This window comes from Penicillium crustosum, assembly GCF_028827405.1.
Source record: "Penicillium crustosum strain IBT 35664 chromosome Unknown utg000002l_segment0_segment0, whole genome shotgun sequence".
Lineage (NCBI taxonomy): Eukaryota > Fungi > Ascomycota > Eurotiomycetes > Eurotiales > Aspergillaceae > Penicillium > Penicillium crustosum.
Window position 1 is genome coordinate 718,564 of NW_026623123.1, and position 22,766 is coordinate 741,329.

The 22,766-nt window shown below is 48.4% G+C and overlaps 10 protein-coding genes across 10 annotated transcripts; 5 read left to right on the plus strand and 5 right to left on the minus strand.

Moving 5' to 3' along the window:
* Nucleotides 1-41: 41 nt before the first annotated feature.
* Nucleotides 42-1,939, plus strand: N7487_003772 (isocyanide synthase family protein; the record flags this gene model as incomplete). Its single annotated transcript, XM_056871519.1, has 5 exons — nt 42-143; nt 169-394; nt 447-649; nt 716-763; nt 812-1,939. The coding sequence occupies 5 exons, from the start codon at nt 42-44 to the stop codon at nt 1,937-1,939; spliced, it is 1,707 nt and encodes a 568-aa protein (XP_056729239.1).
* Nucleotides 1,940-2,987: 1,048 nt separating this feature from the next.
* On the minus strand, nt 2,988-4,559 carry N7487_003773 (uncharacterized protein; the record flags this gene model as incomplete). Its single annotated transcript, XM_056871520.1, has 1 exon — nt 2,988-4,559. The coding sequence occupies one exon, from the start codon at nt 4,557-4,559 to the stop codon at nt 2,988-2,990; it is 1,572 nt and encodes a 523-aa protein (XP_056729240.1).
* A 1,212-nt stretch (nt 4,560-5,771) lies between these two features.
* On the minus strand, nt 5,772-7,522 carry N7487_003774 (uncharacterized protein; the record flags this gene model as incomplete). The annotated part of the gene is made up of 3 exons (XM_056871521.1): nt 5,772-6,005; nt 6,082-7,172; nt 7,231-7,522. 3 exons carry the CDS (start codon nt 7,520-7,522, stop codon nt 5,772-5,774), a joined length of 1,617 nt encoding a protein of 538 aa, XP_056729241.1.
* Nucleotides 7,523-8,156: 634 nt separating this feature from the next.
* Nucleotides 8,157-10,289, plus strand: N7487_003775 (uncharacterized protein; the record flags this gene model as incomplete). Its single annotated transcript, XM_056871522.1, has 6 exons — nt 8,157-8,292; nt 8,349-8,590; nt 8,650-8,760; nt 8,818-9,278; nt 9,343-9,691; nt 9,759-10,289. Coding segments are annotated over 6 exons (1,830 nt in total), but the record flags the coding sequence as incomplete, so codon positions are not given.
* Nucleotides 10,290-10,661: 372 nt separating this feature from the next.
* Nucleotides 10,662-11,121, minus strand: N7487_003776 (Dabb family protein; the record flags this gene model as incomplete). The annotated part of the gene is made up of 3 exons (XM_056871523.1): nt 10,662-10,771; nt 10,825-11,053; nt 11,103-11,121. 3 exons carry the CDS (start codon nt 11,119-11,121, stop codon nt 10,678-10,680), a joined length of 342 nt encoding a protein of 113 aa, XP_056729243.1. The 3' UTR covers nt 10,662-10,677.
* A 276-nt stretch (nt 11,122-11,397) lies between these two features.
* N7487_003777 (Zn(II)2Cys6 transcription factor) lies at nt 11,398-13,636 on the plus strand (the record flags this gene model as incomplete). The annotated part of the gene is made up of 3 exons (XM_056871524.1): nt 11,398-11,549; nt 11,628-12,618; nt 12,677-13,636. The coding sequence occupies 3 exons, from the start codon at nt 11,398-11,400 to the stop codon at nt 13,634-13,636; spliced, it is 2,103 nt and encodes a 700-aa protein (XP_056729244.1).
* Nucleotides 13,637-13,740: 104 nt separating this feature from the next.
* Nucleotides 13,741-14,442, minus strand: N7487_003778 (SIMPL domain-containing protein; the record flags this gene model as incomplete). The annotated part of the gene is made up of 1 exon (XM_056871525.1): nt 13,741-14,442. The coding sequence occupies one exon, from the start codon at nt 14,440-14,442 to the stop codon at nt 13,741-13,743; it is 702 nt and encodes a 233-aa protein (XP_056729245.1).
* A 655-nt stretch (nt 14,443-15,097) lies between these two features.
* On the plus strand, nt 15,098-16,209 carry N7487_003779 (quinone oxidoreductase family protein; the record flags this gene model as incomplete). Its single annotated transcript, XM_056871526.1, has 3 exons — nt 15,098-15,754; nt 15,811-15,898; nt 15,956-16,209. The coding sequence occupies 3 exons, from the start codon at nt 15,098-15,100 to the stop codon at nt 16,207-16,209; spliced, it is 999 nt and encodes a 332-aa protein (XP_056729246.1).
* A 1,292-nt stretch (nt 16,210-17,501) lies between these two features.
* Nucleotides 17,502-18,323, minus strand: N7487_003780 (Ser/Thr protein phosphatase superfamily; the record flags this gene model as incomplete). Its single annotated transcript, XM_056871527.1, has 1 exon — nt 17,502-18,323. The coding sequence occupies one exon, from the start codon at nt 18,321-18,323 to the stop codon at nt 17,502-17,504; it is 822 nt and encodes a 273-aa protein (XP_056729247.1).
* A 441-nt stretch (nt 18,324-18,764) lies between these two features.
* Nucleotides 18,765-20,354, plus strand: N7487_003781 (senescence-associated domain-containing protein; the record flags this gene model as incomplete). Its single annotated transcript, XM_056871528.1, has 2 exons — nt 18,765-19,401; nt 19,459-20,354. The coding sequence occupies 2 exons, from the start codon at nt 18,765-18,767 to the stop codon at nt 20,352-20,354; spliced, it is 1,533 nt and encodes a 510-aa protein (XP_056729248.1).
* Nucleotides 20,355-22,766: the final 2,412 nt, after the last annotated feature.

The window sequence follows — 22,766 nt, forward strand, 5'->3', positions numbered from 1 at the left end:
ATCTTGGTAGTAATCGGGTCAATATCAATTCAAAACGCAACATGCCTTACGCCGGAAAGCCTCTATCCGACATCGAGACTAAGGTCTCACAAATTGTCTTCCTCATTGCTGCATACCGCCACCGTCCCCGATCGCTTCTCCAAGTTCGTCCCCACGCTCGAGAAGCAGATCGGAGACATTGTCTCCAACAAGGAGGCTGTCCGTTTCATCCTTCCAGCTTTCCCCTTCAAGGCTCCAGCCGAGGGAAGAAACAAGCGCAAGACACTAGGCCCTCTTCCAGACAAGGCCGAAGAGATCGCCTTGCAGACGCTCAATGGATTCGCCGACTCTATTGCCGAAATCTACGAGGGCGGTGCCACCGTTGTGATTGTGTCGGATGCATCAGTATATGGCGGTAAGCATTCGTCTTCATTTTTCTTCGATGCGTAAGGCTAACCTTGATTGAGATATTCTGAACATCGCCGACAGTGACGCTTTCGCTTATCACCAAGAGCTGCAAAAGCTCGCCGCATCTCTGGGCCTTCCCCATCTGGAATTCACCCGCCCTGGGGCCTTGGCCGGCATTGTGCCACAGGAGGCCCAGACCCTTGAGGAATACTCCGACTTTGTAACCAAGACCCGCAACCACCTCGACCACTCAATCCCCCACGTCCCCTCGGCCGAGGATGATAATCGGCAAGCGACGAGCTGACACTACGACACGGCTCTCCCGGAGAGCAACAATCCCACCGCCTTGAAGAATGCTATGCTCCAGCGAGGCAAGGTAACTGTCACCTCTCCTCCGGTGATCCGACCGGGCTAACAGATCTAGGCCTACTTCACTCTGCTGGCATCAGCTGTGCCATCCGCCATCCGCCTGTCAATCCATGAGTCCAACAACGTTGGCAAAATCACTGTTGATCTGTTCCCCCCTGCGAGTAACCCTGATTTCATCACCCCGTGGCATGGGGCCTTGACACTGCTTCCCGACGCCAGCCTGCGCGTGGTCAACGCATCCACCGTCGATGTGACCGAATTTGAGGTGGTCAACAACGCTGCAGGCCACCCATGGTTGCTGCGTGCCAAATGCGACCTCTTCAATTGGCCAGGCATGGAGGTCGACTTTGAACCGCTTTTCCCCTGCGGTATGCAGGTCTGTCCAAAGGAAGGACACGGGCCCTTCAAGTTCGAGGACGTCGATATGAAGCGTGTCCGACGTCTTGCTCTATCCCCTGCGCCTCTTCTCCTGCGTGGATTCACAATGGAAATCGAGAAGGAGGTGTTCCGCGAGAAGGCGCGTCAGCTTGGTGAGATCCAGCAGTGGCCGTTTGGTGATATCCTCGAGGTTCGCGAGAATGCAGACATCAACATGAACAACGTGCTCACGCGCGAGGCTATGCCCTTCCACTACGATGGTGTGTTCAAGATGGTCCAGAATGAGAAGACCGGCGAATGGATCTCCACGCCGCCTCTCTTCCAGATGTTCCGTAACCGCGCGGCCTCGCAGTCCGAGGGTGGTCTCACGCTCTTTGCGTCGTCACGCAACCTCCTGCCGCTCCTCGGGCCCGACACCATTTCTCTTGAGGAACTGCGCTCGCTGAAATGGAAGACTTTCACAGAAGCCAACGATGCCTTCGGCGGCCATGATTTGCACCTGCCCTTCATCGTCGCCCACCCGGAGACCGGTGCCGATACTTTCCGCATCCACGAGCCCTGGCCCGAATCCAAGTGCATCGCTGGAAGCAGCAAGCCGACTATCGTGCAGGTCGTTGGCTGGTCTGAGGCTGAGAGCGACGCGCTATGCGAGAAGCTTACGGCTCTGCTGTACGATCACCGGGTCGTATACCGTCACCAGTGGAAGGCTGATGACTTCGTCTTCAACGATAACGCTACCACCCACCACACTCGCACAGCATTCACTGAGGGTCACCGTGAGCACTGGCGTGTGCACGTCAACTAGATTGTACTTTGTCGTGACCGTTTTATTTTTATTTTTATTTTTTGTTCGTTTTGCTATTAGATGACATGAAAATATACGGAGACATTATAGGATGAAATTTTACTTCTTCTTTTCTTATAAACTCCTCATAATTTGACATCCGATAGAACTAGATGAACGATTACAAGTGAGACTGATTGTTTCTAGGGCTTGCAAGACCAACAATACTCCGGCTGAGCCTACTCCTCTTTGAGCTTGGTGGGGAATTCGAATTTCCAGAGGTTGAGTCACTCTACAAAACACGATATCGATGTGCCACGGCGTAAAGGATTCTGTCAAGTCAGAAGGAATCTGCACGGGCTAGTACCGAGCATGGCCAGTAGACAGAATGTTGAATTGATGTCTGGTTGAAGAAAAGGTCGGGTTTGCTGTGATTACCGTACAAATAGGCGGCGGATCGAGTACATGCTGAATAATCATATCCGAAAGGGTGCTAGTGGTAATTTAACACACCTTCAGTTCGTTAGATTCTGTCGATTCCAAGAGAAGCGGTACGCGCTAGTATACGAAAGGACCAATGGTAGGTTCGATAACATATATTGAGTGTACTCTCATAGACTGTCTAATGCTGCGAATATTTAACCAACTGCGGGCCTATTTAAGCAGTGGAATGCCCCAACAAGCACCTAACTAGTTAGGTATCCTCTAGTTAACTAGTTATCTATCAGTCAGCAAGTGGGTGCTGTAAAAGTCGAGTGAACTAGTAATGTAAGACCCATTTTTATCCGACAGATTCTCATAGAACGGACAGCGGACGACGCAAGGGTCTTTCTTCTCACTATACCAGCCAAATAGGAGACCACAGAAAGGGCGAAGACTAGGTAAATTGCCTAGCATCTACTCGAGTGAAGATAGTCCATTTATTTTCGATTACCAAATTATCATCTCCGAAAAAATCTGTTCAAATATACCATTTCTGCCAACGTATCTATTATTTACGTTGAGCTGGTTAATACCGGCCAACAGGAGTGAAAGAAACAAAACCACAATCAGTATATCACAAATCACTTCAAAGATCCGCCGTCTCGGAAATGGCCTCAGGGCCGGACTGGTCCTTCGCCTTCGACTCAAACCTGTGGTCGCGAACAAAGAAAATTACAACAAAGAATCCCACAGCCGCGAATCCAATTCCCAACGAGAAGGCACCGCGGTAGCCGCGAATAGGGTTCTGTCCTCCCTCGTTGACATGAGACTCAACAGTAGCAGCGATACCGAGACCAATGGAGATGGAGTACTGCACAACCGTTGATATAAAGGATCCCGCAACACCTTGCTCCTCAGGGAGGACGGCGTTGGAAATGAGAATTCCGGACGAGGCAAACGACAAGTCAGGCCCACCAACAACAAACAGACAAGCAGGGAAGATGAAGGCCCAGTATACGTTCGAGTAGTTGACGAAACTCATAAGCAGGTTGCCGATGAAAAAGGAGAACATGGACACGCCGAAGATGTACTGGATAGGCGTCTCGGCGACGAAGAGTCCAATAGCCGTCGTAGCAAACATGCCACCAATGACCAGGGGAACCATTTGAGCCACTGCGGCAAGCGGCTGAGTTTTATGGATAGTGAGAATGTAGACGGTGGTGTAGTAGAGGAAGATTCCGAAGGACATCCAACCGAAGGCCATGGCAGTGACCACGGGTGCGAAGCCAGGGCGCCCCCAGAGGGAATTGGGTAGGATGGGTGCAGAGACTCGGGACTGGGAGAAGACGAATCCGATGAGTAGGAAGACGCTGACAATGAACAGGGCGTAAGTGTAGGGCTCTTGCCAGCCGACGACCGAAGCCTGGTTCCAGGCAAAGGAGAACAGGATCAGGGCTGACACGCCGAGCAAGCTACCGATGTAGTCGAACTGGCGGAGACTTAGTCCAGGAATCGGGGAGCCGATTCGGTGAGGAACAATGACGAAAGTCGCTAAACTGAGAACGAGGCAGCCGATGGCCCAGAACCAGAATCCCCATCGCCAGGTGACTTTCTCGCCGAAGGCGGCTCCGATCAGACCACCGAAGATGTAGCCCGAGGGAGCGCAGAAGCCCAGGAAGGCGAAGGCGATGTTCTTCTTGACCGACAGAGGTGGGAACGCACGCGCCAGCAGCGCGAAGGAGTTGGGGACTAGTGCGCCATTGCCAATTCCCATCATGCCGCGGGCGATGTCGAATAGAACGACTTCGTGGGCGAAGCCGCAGACCAGTGACCATATGGCCATCCAGATCCAGCCGAACAGGAATACGTATTTGTGGCCGAAGTGATCACCCAGGCTGCCGGTGACTAGGACGAAGACACCACCGCAGAGGGAATAGGAGGCTAGGAACCATGACATCTGTCCATTGCTGTTTGTGCCGAGAGAGGTACCGATCTGTTCCATTGAGTAGGCGGCATTGCCCAGACCGCCGACGGAGAATAGTTGCGACAAGCCAATGATGAGAATAAAGACAGCCTCTTGGAAGGTGGAGGAGAAAGTGGTCGGCTCAGTTTCCGGCTGAGCCTTCTCGGCGGCCCCTGGGCTCGAGATGATTTCCTCTTTGTCGTGAGGTTTGCTCATCAAGGTGGGAGTGGTGGATCCTCCGTCGGTAGACGACATGATGTGCTAGGAGATATAGATTGATGTGAGGTTGGTGGAGGAGATGAGAAAACAGGAATTGATCCAATTTTATAAACCATCTGGATTAAATTCATTTTGTATTGCTTTCCCTCCCCCCTGAATGCTGGAGCCATGGGGATATGGAGATGGAAATTGGCGTTGAAAGTCCGCGGAGTTTCAGAAAAAGTCCGATGTCACCACCCGTGGACCACTCCGGCGATGATGATGATGATGATGATGAATTCATTTACCGATGTAGCTGGCTCTAAATATAGGCTGCTATGCGGGAGTGCTGTCAGGCCTGCCGACAGCTAGAAAAGTGGTTGCCAGCCCACTGGACGACCGTTTCTTGAAGCTCAAAATACGAGTTTCTAATTGGTCGCCCTCGAATGTCATGGCCCCATCACCGCTCGATGAGGGTGAGGGGCCCTTTCCCCTTCCCACTATCTCTCCCTCCACGGCTCCCTCGTATCAACGGAGTCGCCACCTCTTGCGCAACTATCCAACCCGTCGGCTGCCGTTCACGCGCTCGTTTGGATCAAGGGAGTACAGTGGATCTGGCACTGCACTCCTAATGGGCGCCATCCTTCTTCTTCCGTCACACTGTCCTAAGGATCACTGAGCAACCCTGAGTGCTCACTCACTGAGCACCGAAGCACTGTGCTCAGTGATCAAAAGTAAATCCTGCACACGTGATGTTGGGATGACTAAAATTTTGGTAAAAAGTGAGCCCCGAGGAAGATCCCGAGATGAGCGCCGAGATGGACACCGAAGTAAACTCCAAGCTATGTAGACGGGGGATTGTATATAAACTAATTTCTGAACCTGTGGACTAGCTTGGTGCAGAAATCAGAAAGAATAGGGGTTGGCTTTTTGTGATTAAATGCAGGCCTTTTCTGTGGAAACTAAAATGAATGAAGAGGAGGGCATAATATATAGAGGAAAACATTGGAAGTGGCCGATTTTTAATTAGGAAGGTGCACCTGAAAGTTGAGGCATGGCGAGGGTACGAATTATATACATTTACCCATCATGGTTTAAACATAGTAAACCTCTTGCACAAAGTATGCTTTGTATGGCTCGTGTACACCTAAACAGATATCTAAAGAGAATATCTAAAAAGACCAAGGCCGCATAAGCGGCCCATCACCCCTATCTAAATACGTAGGAAAGTCGCGTAAATTCAGAGACACATACACACTCCACCTATTCCTAGATTATACCAGCCGCCCGGAGAAAATCTTTCTGGTGTAACCAAATTCGGATCTCCTTGCCCTTGAGATAGAAGGGAATGGAGATCAAGTACACCACGACGTTTATAGCCGCCACCGTCATAAAAACACTCAAAACGCCACTAGAGGTGATGAACTCGTTAATCACCCATGTCCATACCCACGCGATGCAGCTCTTCAAAGCAGCAATGGTGACCATAATCTCGACAGAAAGCTGGAAATTCAAAAACGGAAACGATTAGCAAGTGCACTATAAGAGTGGGGTCCAAGCTGAAAGGAAATTTCATTACCTCCTTATGACAATCCAGGGCGTAGTTCATTCCGAGCGTGGTTCCCATTTGACTTCCAATCGAGAGAACACCGGCCCCCACAACAGGCATTGCCCAGTGCATTTGGTGCTCATAGGAAAGTCCAAACCAAAGCGCACCAAAGAATGTGAAGAACGCCGCCAATAGGCAGGTTGGTAGCCGCATTTCGGGCTCACGAACACCGTTATTGTGCTTGGTGAAGAAGGTTGCAATCCAATCACCGCCTGGGCCAGAGAAAAGCACACCGAAAAGCGAGCCAACAAAGGGTGACAAGAAGAAGAGACCCTGGTCACTAGAATTAAATCTGTAAGGAGGGGGTGCAAAGAGCTGCGCTACTGATGCGCCGAGGATGACATTCCAGCTAAGAGCAATTCCATAAATGCAGCATGACCAGAGGACGGTGGGATAGGCCAAGAGGACGAATGGGCGGAGGAAGACGTGGAGGAGATTCACATTTGGATCTCCAATGTTCCAGAACTTGAGTTCTTGCACAAAGGTCTTTTGGGGAACTGCACTTGATTCTTCAACTAACACCTGGCCTTTGTCCGCATTGACTGTGGTGGTTTGAAATGGATCGGGACGGGGTCCGTAGAACTTGGTCTCTGGCATGAAGAAGAACATGGATATCAGACTCGCACCGACAAACATGGCCACAATCCAGAATGCCCAGTTCATTCCAAGTGCCTGCACGATAAATCCGGAGAACATAGGCCCCAGCTCATTACCTCCTAGGACAGACAGTCCGTAGATGGCGATGAGCTCTCCACGGTTATGCAAGAAGAACATATCGGTCACTGTGGATGGGACAATTGACTCAATAGGCGCCTGGAAAGCGCCTAGGAACGCACGCCCAACTATAAAAGCAGTGTAGGTCTTAGTGGATGCGATGGCCAACCAGACACAGGCGATGGCCATGAGCATGTTCGAGAATATGTAGATGGGACGGCGGCCATACTTGACGGCGAACGGCATCCAAACAAAGTTCCATACACCCTGGTTGATTAAGCAAGCTCCGTTTGCATATGTCAATTCCTGGAGGGACTTGCCGAAGGTGACAGATAGTTGCATCATACCTATAATACTAATTAGAATGTCTCAATATAATCCATATGATAGCTGGTAGATACATACCAGCTGCCATGATAGGTCCTGTGATAGCACCCATAAATGCAAACCAACAACCATTGAAGAAAGTCAAGCTTTTCTTCGTGGTTGACCAGTTCAGAGGATCATTTGGATCGTTCATTGAAGGTTGCGGGACCAATAACATGCGGCCATCGCCTGATTTATAATGCTTCATCTGGTGAAGCCGCTCAGAAATACTTCCATTATCACTACCATCGAACATTATTTCTGTTCCAGGTGCGGCATGGATCTGCTCGATGACTTTTGTCTCGGACCCATGTGGTGAGCCACCCGACATATTGAAGATGTCAAGGAGGGTGCTCCAAAATATAAAGTGGAAAAATAAGGATGAGTGTCGAGGACTAAATCAGGGGGAGGGGTGAAGGATTTTGAATACCTCCTCGCGTGGAACGAGGCGGGAATCCCCTTTTTAGTATATGGAGTATAGTAAATAGTGGCCATTCACTTTCACCCTGTAGACCGAGACAATATCGAGTACACAAGACTAGTAACAGAGTATCGGTACTAAAAATCAAACCCAGACGGGCTTGGTACATTCCTTTGGTGTCTTGTACAGCATCCTTGTATTGTTGAGGACCAATCACAAGTCCAGCCCGATAACTAGTATTGTGCTATGCAGGGATGTATGTGGGTGTCGTAATAACGGGCTGAGTGCGTGTGAAAGATAGCTGGCTTCTCTTCATCCCACCTTCGCCCCCGAATACGCTACTATATTTCTGTCTTCCGATCTGCACCTGCTGCCATACATGTTTCCGGTCGACTGTAGGATTTCTCCTCTCTCCGCTGAGGTTTTCTACCATACATATCCCCGGCATAAGTTCTACATCTGAAAAGTGAAAGCAAAGCATTAACCAGTGTCCCACCAGTTATTCTGGAAGAAATTAAGATAAGCCGTGACTCATTGGACAAAGATCATGGCTCCTTCTCGAGAATTTGCATCCCACCAGACTGGTGGCTCTGGCACTTTACCAAGTTCTGTTCCCGTGCTCATTGTGGGCGGAGGTCCTACTGGTCTATTGCAGGCCCTTCTTCTATCTCGACTCGGTGGTATGTATGTTTGCAGAGAAGTCGATAAGCACATTTTGTTAACATGATCTGCATAGTTCAATCATTGATCATCGAGCGTTATCCCGAGCGTCTCGCTGCCCCAAAAGCCCACGCGATCAACCCTCGCTCTTTGGAAATATTGCGTCAATTTGAATTAGGCGAGAAGCATGTGCGACAGCTAGGCACTTCGCGAGATGATAGCTCCTCGGTGAATTTTCTCACCAATCTTTGTGGAGACGCGATTGGCAGGCTCCCGTATGAGCGTATGGATCCTGCAGTTTTGAATGATACGCCAGAGGTACTTTTCCCCTATAGTGAGCGCATAATGGTAGTAGTACTGATTAATTGAAACAATAGATGATCCATAATTTACCCCAACCAGCCCTAGAGCAAGAATTCTCCAATTTTATTGCAAAGGATCCCAACATTACCTTGATCAAGGGGTTCAGTATCCATGCCGTGGAGCAGGTAAGTACACCAGCCATTTTTGGTATCAATGAAGGGACGCGGTTAACTGAAAATCAGACTAAAAATGAAGTCATAGCGACAATTGAGGAACGGTCGACTGGAAAACTCTATAACACAAAGTCCCGTCATCTTATAGCCTGTGATGGCCGTAGAAGCAAGGTCCGCGAGCTGCTCGGTATTGAGTCTGAGAGCGAAGACTCAGACCAGACAATGATGACCATTCATTTCAATGCCAATCTACGACCCGTCGTTGGTGACCGTGTCGGTATGCTGTACTGGATAATGGACCCTATAGCTGCGGGCTTTATTATCGGCTATGATCTCGATGGGATCCAGGTACATATCAGCCAGGTAGACGTTGAGCAGTACCCGGTTGAATTATGGACAGAAGATATGTGCAGGGCCAAGATTCGCAGTGCTATTGGTAAAGATAACGTTCCGTTTGATATCCTGAGCTATCGCCCCTGGGTCTTCCGTCGACAAGTTGCTTTGACATTCCAGGAGGGGAATATCTTCCTGTGAGTCTTTTGTAATTGGATATCAACGCTGTGTATTCCTTATTGATGTTTTGGTTTCTTTCAGGGCTGGAGATGCTGCTCACTCATTTCCCCCAACTGGTGGACTAGGCTTGAATTGTGGTCTTGCAGATGTTCACAACTTGGCTTATAAGATTGCCTTGGTTCACCGGGGAGTGGCGACACCATCTATACTTTCGACATACACTGCCGAACGACGCGGCGTTGCGGATTCCTATTCTAAGCAGAGCGTTAAGAACGGTAAGGAGATATTTGCACTGCTGCAAAGTCTCAAGACCGCTGGTGTCGATGATGCTATGCAAGCGCGAGAGAATATGGTGGCAACATTGGCGGATCCAGCTCAGCGCACACAGGTTGAGGCAGGTATTGAAGGACAGAGGGAGCATTTTGATAATGTAAGTGACTTCATTTGCTTTTTCCGGTTTCTATAAAGGCCAGTCCTGCTCACACTCTTGCCCATAGTTGGAGCTTCATATTGGATATGTGTATGGGGCTACCAAGCCACCACCTCACGCTTCTCGTTACTCTCCGAAATTTGTGCCTGGGGCGCGCTTGCCTCATAGTTGGATCAGTTTCCCAGGTGACCTCTCGCCGATGACACAGGCAGCCAAACGTTCTTCGCTGCCTCAGGAGCCAGTCGATGTATCCTATGTCAGGGAGCTCGACGCAGGTCAGGTTCGCGCTTGCCAGTGGAGTACCCTTGATCTCTGTGGCCCCGACTCTTGGACTTTGATTTTGGGGAAGGAGCAGCAAAATCCTCACATTGCACTTTTGCAGAAGCACTTCACCGTGATTGGTATAACTCTGAATGCCTGGCGGTTGGGAGTGGACTTTGAAATTGTCAGGCAAAGCTGGTTCGCTGATGAGTTGGTTAATGGTGGGGGGATTCTGATTCGTCCTGATCAGCACATCTTAGCAAGGGTCTCTACTGAGACAAATGGAGAAGACGTGATTGAAGAAGTGAACAAACACCTTGGGATTTCAAATCGTTAAAGACACAATAGAGCAACACCATAGATATTAGTGCCCACTCTTTTCTCATTTTGATAAACATATGCTTGCGGGAATCCCCGTAAGATCAAGGGGTTTCGACTGTTGCGAAGCTAAAATAAAGTACATAGGTATGCTTGACCGATAAATACAATGATCCCTGCTTGTCGAGATGTGATGGATGGTATGCATGGGCGATATGCCACCTTCTGCTCCAATCATTTCGACTCGAAATCGTTTGAGCCGCACCCCACTCCAGGGTGACAGACACTTGCTTTTCTCCACACGATACTTTGTACGATGTATGTCTATGTTGCCTTACGCCTCTGGAGCACGTGAAGTTTGATCTTCCATGAATTCTCTGATATAACTGACGTTGGTATCGGGTATATCAAAACCCAAGCAGCGTCTCGTCGGCTTGATCGGTCTCAAAGTCAAACCGGACCAAATCTTCCTTATAAGGAATGAAGTATGTGCTTGTGACCCTAGGAAAACATGAGTTCCCGCCATATCCAAGGATTCAAGGGATATTCCATACCTTTCATGCTCACTGCTGGCTTGATACTCAGCCAATGCTGCTCGATCCTCGTGGTAGCTCACTAGGGCATATTGAAATCCTTTGCTCTTTTCAATTGGGGTTGTGATTGAGGGTCCCCCAACAACTAGTCTTTGGCTTTTAACACAAGACAAAGATTTGAGTGTCTTAATTTGAGACAGGAACTCCTGCCTCACCTTGTTTCCGACATTCGCGCGGAACTTGAACAGAACTATTGAAGGTTAATTAAGTGTTTGGTTGTTATCGCGGATGAACCATACCAATGTGGACAAGGACCATTTTGAATATCAGTTTTATTTTAAACCAGAGAAATAAAAAATTGATGGGGTTATAGACTGGCAGGAATTGAAATGTAGTTCTCTTTTTAAGTAATGCACCGACGGATGCCATCCGTCCTTGGCGGAAGATTCCCGTTTTGACCCAAACCTCGTCGATTCCAGTAATTTCCTCTTTGCACGGACTCTTCATTCGAAGCAACACTGTTGATTCTGTGTTTCTTGTCATTTTCATGAATTAGAAAATCCAACGCTCACAAAAGATCCGGCCATCTTTGTTATGGACTCTCCGCGGCGTTCTCGGAATCGCGCCGCCTGCCGGAGGTGTCAGCGACGGAAAATCCGCTGTGACGGGGATCTTCCCCGCTGCGCATCGTGCAGAAAGGCCAATGTAGCCTGTGTGAACGATGGTAAACAGGAGGTTAATCGCACGTATGTATTGTCATTTGCTGATCACACGAATACTCTCTCTCTCGCTTCCCTGTCATTTCTGTACTAACTGCTGATTAGGTACATTGCGAATCTGCAAAAGCGAGTACAGTGGTTAGAATCCTTAGTAAAGCAACAGGATCCAACGGTCCAGCTACAGGATGGCCCGCAAGCGGACCTATTGGATATCTCACAACTCGAAACTACGGTGGAAAGCACTCAAATCGAATCTATCTCGCCACAGGGCCCTCGCACTCGTCGGTCAATAACACCTCACCATCTACAACACGGGCCAGCAGACCCACAACTAACTCGTGCACATCCAAGACCGGCCCATGAAATTGGCCTTGTATCTCTCTCCTCGGGAGAGCCGCGATACATTGGTCCGTCAAGCGGATATTTCCTAGCAAACCTCATATTTTCAAGTGCTGGCCGGCGAACGGGGCCATCGGGAAATAATGGCAATGCGAACAAGCCAATGTCACTTTCGTCCGATTTTTTTAATAGCCCAGCACCGCTCCCAGGTCGCAAAGAAGACGCCGTGGAGCTGACTTCAAAGTACTTTGCCTCGGTGCATCTTGTATACCCGTTTCTACACCAACCGTCCCACATGACAAGACTCGAGAGAATGTATAGCAATGAAGCACCGCCCAACCCAGCCGATGCATTTCATGTCTATATGGTGCTTGCAATAGCAGCCTCGGATCTATCTAGGCGGTTTAGAATTCCTCTTCCGGCTGAGGGGTATTATACAGCAGCTACCCAGTATTTCGAACGTGCATGTGCGGATGGCTCTTTGGAAGGACTGCAAAGTCTGCTCTTGCTAATGGTATATGGGCTTCATAATCCATCATGCGACATTAATGTCTGGAGCCTGAATTATCAATGTTTAGGCTCCCTTATTGACTTGGGTCTTCAGCGCGATGTTCGCGCATCATCGACATTCTCCATCTCGTTCTTGGAGCAGGAAATGCGGACTCGCATCTTCTGGGTTGTGTACAGCTTTGATCGTACGTTAGGGACGATGATGGGGCGACCGATTGGGGTGAGAGATGAAGCATGTGAGCTTCGGGTAAGTGATTTTATGATGCGTTATTTCCCCAACAAACTTTGGCTAATAGTACCTTCAGCTTCCTTCAGATGTCTCTGATAGTGATCTTTCCGAGTCAGTTTACGACGAAAACTCGCGAAATCGCACAACTTCTCACATGACATTCTCTATCCACCTGTTCAAACTCGCCCGCATCAACTCTGAGATTAAATATGTCATGCACAGCATTTGCAGAGATCCTCCCCGATATGCCTACCCACCGGTACCCGACATTCATCTATGGCAGAAGGAGATGATCGAACGCCTTCAAAATTGGCTTGCGGACATCCCCCACGGATCAGAAGACGATGCTATCGCCAAAATATGCGAAACAAAGTATCACGAAATGATGATCCTGGTACTAAGACCTAGCCCCGGGATTCCCGAGCCATCAGAAGAGACCCTCGCGCGATGCTTCCAGCATGCCGTAGATCTTCTCCGCGGGTTTGGTGATCTTTATAGACAGGAAGCTCTTTTATACAGCCGACTCATTGTTCACTCTGTCTTCTTGAGCACACTGATAATGCTACACTGTTTGTGGAGACTGCCACATGTTGCATCCGAGGTGCAGATTGATGAAGTGGTCGCAGACACAAGCATCAGCCTGAATATCCTAAGCAGCATTGGAGAATACTGGGCCGAGGCTAAGCGCGCAAGGGATTGTATCCACGAGTTATCCGGTGCAACTGTTCAGAGACTTATCAAGATCCGAAGCTTAGAAGCCCCTTCAAGCTCGACAAGACAAGGCAAGAACCAATCAATTTCCAGCACAGGACGGGCACAGCGACCAAATACTGCCAATGAGGCAGGGGAGCTGTCTTCTACTCTTCGCGCTGATACTGGTGTTGAAAATCTACCGCTAAACTCTTTTATGGATGATTACGATCCGCATGTTGATTCTATGAGTTGGCTGCATGATTCCATGCCCGGGGGCTTCATGGACTTCAGTGGGGCTCCGGACTTTGACACTCTAATGTGGGAGGTTTTTAATGCTAACTGAAGATAAGAGGAACATTGGAATATAACAATTTAGATATATCATATATTCAAGAAATCTTCATAAATCGATTTAATCCGGTGTAACCGATGATCGTGGTTCACTAGCTAAGCTAAAGAACGAACAAATTCAAACAGCCGACACATCTTTGAAAGTGACATTGACCTCACTTTCGACGTCAATATCCTGGGGGTGAGGTCCAGCGGCGCAGGGTCCTCCCCAGCAGGGCCTCCAAAACTAGCAGCCATCATGTGTCGGTGAGTAGCCCTGTAAGGGCTTATTCCTTCGTTGGTAATTTCTACCACGGAAACAGAACGTCCAAGCACTTCCGAGAAGTCATCGGCTTGTTTTATAGCATCACGCAGTGCCAATTTGCGGGCATCCGAAGCGAGTCGGCTGCCAGTTTCGTCTGTGAGACTCCAATCCAGGCCGTCGATTTCCACCTTGGGATAAACCAGCAATTCTTCGATCGCTTGGTTCAACTTGGCGAAATCTCGGAAGACAGCTTTGAAAGATATACTGGCATGGTGCGGGTTCGGCACGGGCTGTTCGTTTCTATCTGTCGACTTTGTCCAGGTTTTGATACTCGTGGATGAAAATTGTGTCAGAGGGGCCTCAGGATGATCGTCGTTCCAGATGTAAAAGGCTGATTTCATCCATTTTTGTAGCTTGGTCGATGAGGTTGCCACTTCCTTGGCGATTTTGTCTTGTTCGGGGCCATTTCCCTTTACTGAGAATCTGAGGGTACCTCGTTCTGGGGCGTGGGTGACAGATGATTTGCCCGTGACTATGATTGTTAGGGGAGCCATTGTTGCTGGAGACTTTATGAATATCTTGGGAATATTTTGCAGCCAGTGCTATATTTATAAGAGAGTTATAAGAGAGTGGGACCTCTAGGGTATCGCCCCGAAGGCAGCAATCTCAAAGTCAGTGACCATCACGTTGCCCAGGTACCCAACGCCAAGCCTCCGTGGGGCTGTTCATCTATTCCTCTTTCCTATGATCTTCATCTTTCATTGATATTTCAACGTATACGTTGTACATCTCCTGGCTTATGTATATTAACTCCTATTCGGAAAATATTCATTTAGCGAGAGCCTGCTGGGTCCCGCTCGTCTTCTCCAAGCATACTATACCAGATATGAACTAATGAATACCATTTTTGACTTACCCGCTGCCTTACAGCAACGTCCCCCGGACGTTAAAGTAGATATTCTCAGTTAATCGAACTCGGAAAAAGTACCTACATCCCCCAGATTTTGGCAGGCTGGTTTGCCTCGCTGGATGGAAATCGGCAGTCGGCATTCGGCAGTGAGTCGGCAGTGGCGATGGTGACATCAATCAAACTTTGGGTTCTTTCCAAATAGCCGAGATATACAGGACGAATTTATTTTTTTCGCTAATGAGAGGAGAAAATCGGATATTTAAACTCCTGCAAAGTTATCTTACCACATCATCTTCACCATGGCGACCGTTACCCATATGAAGGCGACCATTCTAACTAAGATCGGCGGACCCGAAGGCTTCGAGGTCTCAGATAAGATACCAGTTCCTAAACTAAAGGATGGCTTCGTAATTGTGAGAAACACATTTGCTAGCCTGAATTTCATCGATGTGTATTTTCGAACCGGTGCCTATCCTACCCCCCAAGGCCCGAATTTGATTCTGGGCCAAGAGGCTTCTGGAATCATCGAGGCAGCGCCTGAGAACAATCCATTCGGTTTCCAAAAGGGCGACCGTGTGGTATGGATCGCTCAAGGTGGCTATGCACAGTACACAGCAGTTCCAATCACCCAAGTCATCAAGGTTCCATCAGGTGTTGCGGACGAGGACGCAGCGGGTGTGTTTTTGGCTGGTATGACAGCGTTGGCTTCGATCAACGAGTCTTTCAATGTCAAAGCTGGTGACAGTGTTCTTGTACAAGCTGCTGCGGGAGGATTAGGTCTATTGCTTTGCCAAGCTCTTCGTGATAGGGGTGCGTTGGTGATCGGAACTGCTGGAGGACGTGAGAAATGTGAACTAGCACTGCAACATGGAGCGGACCACATGATTGATTATCGAGAGGAGAAGAACTGGGCCGAGAAAGTGCGGGAATTGACAAATGGGGAAGGTGTTGATGTGGTAAGTCAACCGTTCAAATGCGCGTTGGGATGCTTTGGGCTAAAATGAAGTGGTAGGTATACGACGGCGTTGGCAAGGATACCTGGGAGGGTAGCCTTGCGGCAGTGAAAAGGTTTGGCAAGGTTGTTTTCGTTGGTAGCGCCAGTAGGTACATCCAGGGCCTTGAGATATATTGAAAACTAATGGAGTTGGCTTCTTCAGGTGGTCCAGTGCCTCCCTTTTCCATTGAAAGGTTGACTGAAAAGAACGTGTCTATCATGCGTCCCACTTTGCGAAACTATATCGGTACAAGAGAGCGACTTGAGCGATATGGCAATGAGGCCCTTGACATGGTGCGAACTGGAAAGTGGAAGGTCCGAAAGCACAGCCACTACTACTCTTTGGAAGAGATAGAGCAGGCTCACAGAGACTTGGAAAGCCGGGCTACTACGGGGAAAATGTTGATCAGAATTTAGTTCCAATCATAGCGCTTGCTATGACTACGGAGGCATGAAGGTCATTTTTACATCCTGATATACCATCTTCAACCATGTAAACCTCGGGAAGTTCGGGCATACCTAATTGTTATTGTTTTAGTAGTAGGTACTCGCGCAGTGAGTTTGTTCAATATTGCTTATGGGGTGTTGAAAAAAAAACCCCCCAGCAAAGAACCACGAATATGGATCTAGCTAGACAAGTAGTAATCAACACCGAAGCTCTGTTGTAATATAGTTCATAAATCTCTGTACGTACCTACTCGTTTAATTTTCCTTTCGATCAATTTTACTTGAGACCTTTACTAGGAACATGTAACGGTCAGGTCAGATCTATTTTTTGAAACAACAGCTAGTCCCGTGGCGATTACATGTATTCCCCCCGGGTCCTTCCTCCCTCCATATGTTCCGCTTCCATCTTTCCCCCTCCATCTTTGATACATCCATATTTAATGGGAGATAGACTGTTCCGTTGGCTGTGGTGACCCTAATTGGCCCCCCTCCCTGTCCATGCACCCTCGGCACCAATATCGCCCGCTTGCACGCCATTACGGCCAGGCCCGGTAGCGTACACGCTATCGTGGCTGAGTCCTACGAGGCTCCCTCACGCCCAAAGGTAATTGCGGTCCCATATATTCCTCATTCTCCATCTTCTCTCGTGAGTATATAACTTACGGGTGTGATGACTTCGGAGACTTTGCTGGTGTGCATTATCTCTTCATCTGGATTCCGCGTGCGGCTCACATATGGTCGACCGGGCCGTAGATATACAAAGTCATCGAATACAAAGCAGTGGGTTATCAAACTCATAGGCATGAAGGTCTTTCCCATAATCACGCCTGTTCAATTCTTATGGGGGTATTTCGTGCAGAATATTAACGTCCTGTCTATTGAAAATGGCTCTGCACGATGAAATATTAAAAGTTGCCTGTCTTAAATGGTCTTTTTCCTGAAGAATATACATGCTGAAGGGATAAAAGGTGTAAGCCGACTTTTCGATCCATGAATACAAGAATAGTCGGCCGCTCATGTGGCCTAGTCATGTCTTTTGGTCATCCTTTCGGATTTTTTTTCTAGATATATTGTCCACTTTTCAAGCTCAGTAGATAGAGGGCGGGGAAAACAAGTAAAAGGCACAATTTTTAAAATCGAATTTTCCATATATAGTTAACCTAAGGTTGGATATAAAATATGAAGCAAGCAGATCATTCTCATTCAACTGACGATATCGTACCTCACTCCATGCAGTGTGAATTTGTTGTAGATTTGTGATATCAGACTCGAACTACCAGTTCTCCATCAAACCCCTTCGCCTGAGAAAAATAATAGCCGCGCTGATTACTAACGACCATCTTCTCGGTACCCTCCTCAATGTAACTGACATTGAAGTGCGTGTGCCCAAATGCCCATAATCTTACTAGCGGACTCTTCCGAACTTTCTGCCCGGATAGATCGCTGGCAAATGCCGACGATAGCGAGCTATTTACATGTCTTGGATCCACTGCTCGTGGATCCTGGGTAATTGGGCTATGGTGCGTAAAAATCACAATCTTGCGATGAGGCTCGGAGGCAGTGATATGAGAAACCTGCCCATTTAACCAGCCTAGGTCTGCTTCATGAGCAGCCGTGTGATCGTCAACCGTCCAGTCCCTTATGTGGTAAAAGTCCTTGAGACCATAGCTGACTTGATCCTTATGTACCTCGCTCACTTGTGAGAAGAGTGTGCACCCGAGGACAGTCACATCTGGTGAGATATCGTAGCGAGTCTGATCTAAGAAGACGAAAGAACCCATAGTTTGCGGGTATCCATCTTGTCCTGTAGTTGAACGCCAATGATCGACAGACGCTGAGATTTGACGGAGAGCTTGTTTCGTCTCCTCCCAGCTTGAATTGTACGGCTCATGGTTCCCTGGCAGGAAAAAAACGATTTGGAATTGGCGCAACTGGGTTTGGATGAATGTAATGAAGCCTGCGTCTCTGACGACTCCTATGTCTCCCAGGAGCGCAAGAAAAGGTGCTTTCGGAGAGACCTTAAACACATCGTAGGCAGAGGGGCTTTCCAGATGTAAATCAGATAATATCTGGAATGTGGACATCTGGAGGAATGACCTCGGGGGGCAAGTTTTGCTGCCCAGGTGATGTTATGGGTGGGCGATGTTAACTAATCAGATGCAATTCCAAAGGTTGCAAAGACCCGCAAAGTGTGGCTAGGTTACATGTGGCGGTGCTAATATAGTGTGGCGTAGCACAGCCTCCTTCTGTCCCGCCCCCGGCAGGGTCATTCCCCAGTTATCTAAGCGCCCAGACATGATCTCATAAGAAGCCCCTCCTTGGCTTAAGTCTGAAAATAGATTTATCTCTTTCTCCTATTTCAACGATCCTGATTTCCACTTGTTGTTCTTAGAGTTGTTCCCAAGCCTCTTTCTCATCTTATCAACCATTGTTACCGACACGACGTCATAAGCGTGTTATCAGCACCTTAAATTGCGGGCTATCTTGAAAGCCGCAAGTCTTTAATTGTGACAGTAACCAACACGATGGCGAGCGCAGCACATGATCCCCGTCTGCTATACAGCGTCAATAATATCCGTGCTTTCCATATCCAAGATGGAGAGGAGCAGGACCTCACGCCGTCCGGCCCTCAAACACTATCACTGCTAATGGTCCCCACCAACACCGCCACTGCTGGCCCTGGGACAGAATGGCCTGAAGATTCACCGGAAGAGGATTTCTATCTTCATTTATACCTTCCTCCTGAGCTTGATATTGCCATACCCGCGACCACACAGATCTTCCACCAACCTCCCGACAGTTATCTGATTCCCCGCTGGGACATGGGTCCCGATGCTGGCGCTTTCATTCGTATCCAGTTCCCTAGCATTGGCAAAGGCCCCAGCAATGTGTCTCAGGATGATATCGATACCTTTGAATCCATCCTTGCTCAGTGCACTGCATTCCTTGAGCGCGCCCCGCAACCGAAGGCCCAGGATTATACTGCTTATAACCCGGCTGACTATGCACCCGGCGAGGGTTACGTTGGGACCCCAGATAAAAAGAATGCAGATGCGCATGGGAGAATTGTACTCGTGGATGAAGAAAACGGCAGTGTCGTCGGAGAGCTAGGGGATGGATACAATGTCGTTGAGGATGCCGACGTGAAACCTGGTTCTAAAAGTAAGTACTGGATTATAATCGTCCTCAATTAGCAACTGGCTAATATATCGCAAACAGGACCCGTTGGAGTAGAACTTCCTGCAGAAGGTGAAGGCAACAAAGTCAGCATCACCAATGTCTCCGAGGAATACCTGGCAATGGCCCGGCACCCCGCGTATAAGAATTCGACACTCGTTCAAAGTTCAGCTACAGCATCTCGTCTGATCGTGACTGGATCGACATATCTGGCAAGTGCCATCGCGAGCGGTGCAGAGACTTTCCAAAAGAGGACGCAGCCGAATGTCAAGCCGGTGAAATTCTCAGACGCTACTCACGCGCGCATCCGCAAGGTCGGCACTCTCTCCAACGGCGCAGCGGATATTTCTGCTCGCACAGTGGGACAGGTTGGGAGGGTTGCCCAGAACATAGGTGCATCATTGGCGCGCAAGCAAGAATCCGGTCGGAACAAAGGCATCGACCGGCGCAACCCGCCACCTGAATACAAGCCCGGTGTGCTAAACAAATCAATGATCGCATTCTCAACCCTGGCCGACGGCATCGAGCAGAGTGCCCGGAACATGCTATTCTCTGGAGCCGGCGCCGCCAGCTCTATGATCGAACACCGCTACGGCAATGAGGCAGGATCCGTCGCAACCAACCTGACAGGCGGAATCAAGAACGTTGGATTGGTTTACATCGACGCCACGGGTGTCAGTCGCCGAGCACTTCTGAAATCCGTCGCCAAGGGAATGGTGGTTGGCAAAATGCGCGACGGTCAACAGGTTGTCGTCGGCAGTGGTGACGGCGGCCAGGTTCCGGCTAACGCTGTGGAGTCTGCTTCGGGCCCTTCTGGCTTGAGCGCCAGGGACCCTGTTGTGCGGCGTGCGTCGCCCAACCCCACACCGCCTCCTGCATATGGTGCGTCGGGGACAACGTCCCTCAACGCGTCGTCCATGTCAGGGGGTAAGCGGTAAAAATTTGGGGGCTAGCGCGCATGGCAATTACACTGCTTGAGGGGAACCAGATCACGTATATTGAGATGCTTGAGTTGTTTTCTTTTGTGACTTTGTTTGACACAGCAGGCACGATTTTCCATTTTTACAATCTTTTGATTGAGGTTTGAAGCTTGAAGCTTCTTTGAATTTTGTCTATTTTACCTTTTCGATACCTAGATAATGACCTCGCATATCCACAATAAATTTCCGATCGCGTCTTTACGCACAGATAATCACCACCGTTTGATTTTTCGATTCTTCAAGGACTATTGGGCAGAATTTGGGTTCTAGCTGGGTGGCACAGCGCTCAAATAGGGAGAGCACAGCAGACCGTCTTTTCTAGCAGCGATTTGATTTGTATACGAAGTTTACCGGTCAGCAGACAAATTTCAAGGAGGTGAGGGTGGTTGGGTGTGGTGTGGGCAATGGCAATGATAGCCATTGGACAGGGTTGCTCATATGCGTTGCCCAGGTTCCGCTAGGCGATCTATCCGATATTGATTGGGTGATGGTATACAACGTTGTAGAGGCGAAAAGTGCCAACGCATCGCTTGACAGTTGTCCATGGCCCACCTTGCCCAATGAGGGTTATCAGGGAGAAAATGATAATTCTAAGTCTTTGATATTATGCTTGGTGTATTATTGGTGATCCGGGGGTTGTCAACAACGTAGAATGATTTAGTCAATTTAGCATGGATTACTGCATGCAGATATGTTGAAATGGAGACACACTGTGGGTAAGTGGATAGAGTACATGTACATGAAAAGATAGAGTAAGGTTTAGTGTTGCAGGCCGGACTATTCAGGAACCGCATATACTCCATGTAAGTACGGAGTACTTTCCAAGGTTCCAGTATATTAAGATTTCGAGGTTGCAGTTGAATGAGAAATTCCTGAAGTTGAACAAGATCTGCTTTAGATCGGGATCCAACCATGGTTCTAGCTCTGCTTACCGTGGTCGGGGCCGGTTCCAGGGTTCATGCGGGTGGCTATGGCCCCTCATTAATCAATTTCAACTGGGTACATATATACGGAGTAGCATAGCTAGGTACGGAGTACGGAGTACGGACCATCTAGGTACTCCTCGGTAGCTTCAAAGAGTTAAAGCCCGACGCCAAAAAAAAAAAAAAACCAGCAATACGCTGGCGCTAATTGTCAGCCAAAGTAAGCTAGGGAGCCGAGCTACTGCACACCATTTTCCACAGCTAATTAATCTCTGAACCTTTGAATCTGGCATTGATCTTGAAATCCATTTCCATGATAATTTCAAATTAAATTTGGATTTTATTCATATAAAATAATTTAGATAGACCAATGAAGAAGGAGAGAAAAATCGGGATCTGAGCTTCTGTTCTGAGAGAGGTTAATAATGACGATCGTCCTGAGGTGTCCACTCTTATGAGCATTCGAAACAGCCGGTGCAACCCCCTATTTTTTGCTTCTTTCTTTTCTTGAAACTGAGCCCTCTAGCACTTTTAGCGTCTAATTCATGCTATTATTATGTCTGTCAAATCCACACAACACAGTCCATTGTACTTCGTACTCCGTACACTTTCTCTCCCTTCTTTCACACATGTGAGCATCCCTCGGGACTCGAGCCCTTTTTAGCACAGGTGTAGCTACTGGCGCAAGGGACTCACGATCAATATATGGGCAATTAATATCGAATCCACTCCGTACGCGCACAGGAATAAGTTACTTTGTCTTTGTCGTCACTATCCTGGATGTATCATAATCCCCCAAAGTCTTTGGGTAGCTGGCGTCGGCCCTATGTATATGTATAGATTCTCTTTATTTCAAAAGACTTAACATAGGCCTATTATAAATACCAGTATAATATTGAATTAGCTCTCTCTGGCCCATTCTCTCTCTCAACGTAAAGTTATATATAATTAAATAGAAATTCAATTTTTTCTTATGTATCCAAGTGGTCATATCAGCCAAACCCTCATCCAAGGCTCAAGAGCCAAAGACCCGCCTCCCCCAGACTAAGAGAAACTACCACTCGTATCTCACCTCCTCTTTTTCCCTCTTCACCTTCTCGGCCTTCAGCTCTACCCTTGGGGCTTTTCTTTTTCTTTTGCTCTTGTGTTTTTTTCTTTTTGTTTCTTTAATTCTGTTCTTTGGGGGGAATCTTCTTCCCCCTTTTTCGACTCGGATCCCCGACCGGTGCTTCCCGTCTTTTTCCTCCCCTCGCGGCCCCTGTCCGCCCCTCAGTATCCCATCTTCGACGATGTTCAACTGTTATCGCAATTGAATCAGAGTTCTGTTGATCAGGTCCGCAATCGCGTCTGAGACATTTGTTACCGCGTTTGCTCGATTTCTTGGACAACGTGCGACCCCAAACCCCAAATCGTGGGTCTGGCCAGAGGGGGGACTCTGGAGTACTGC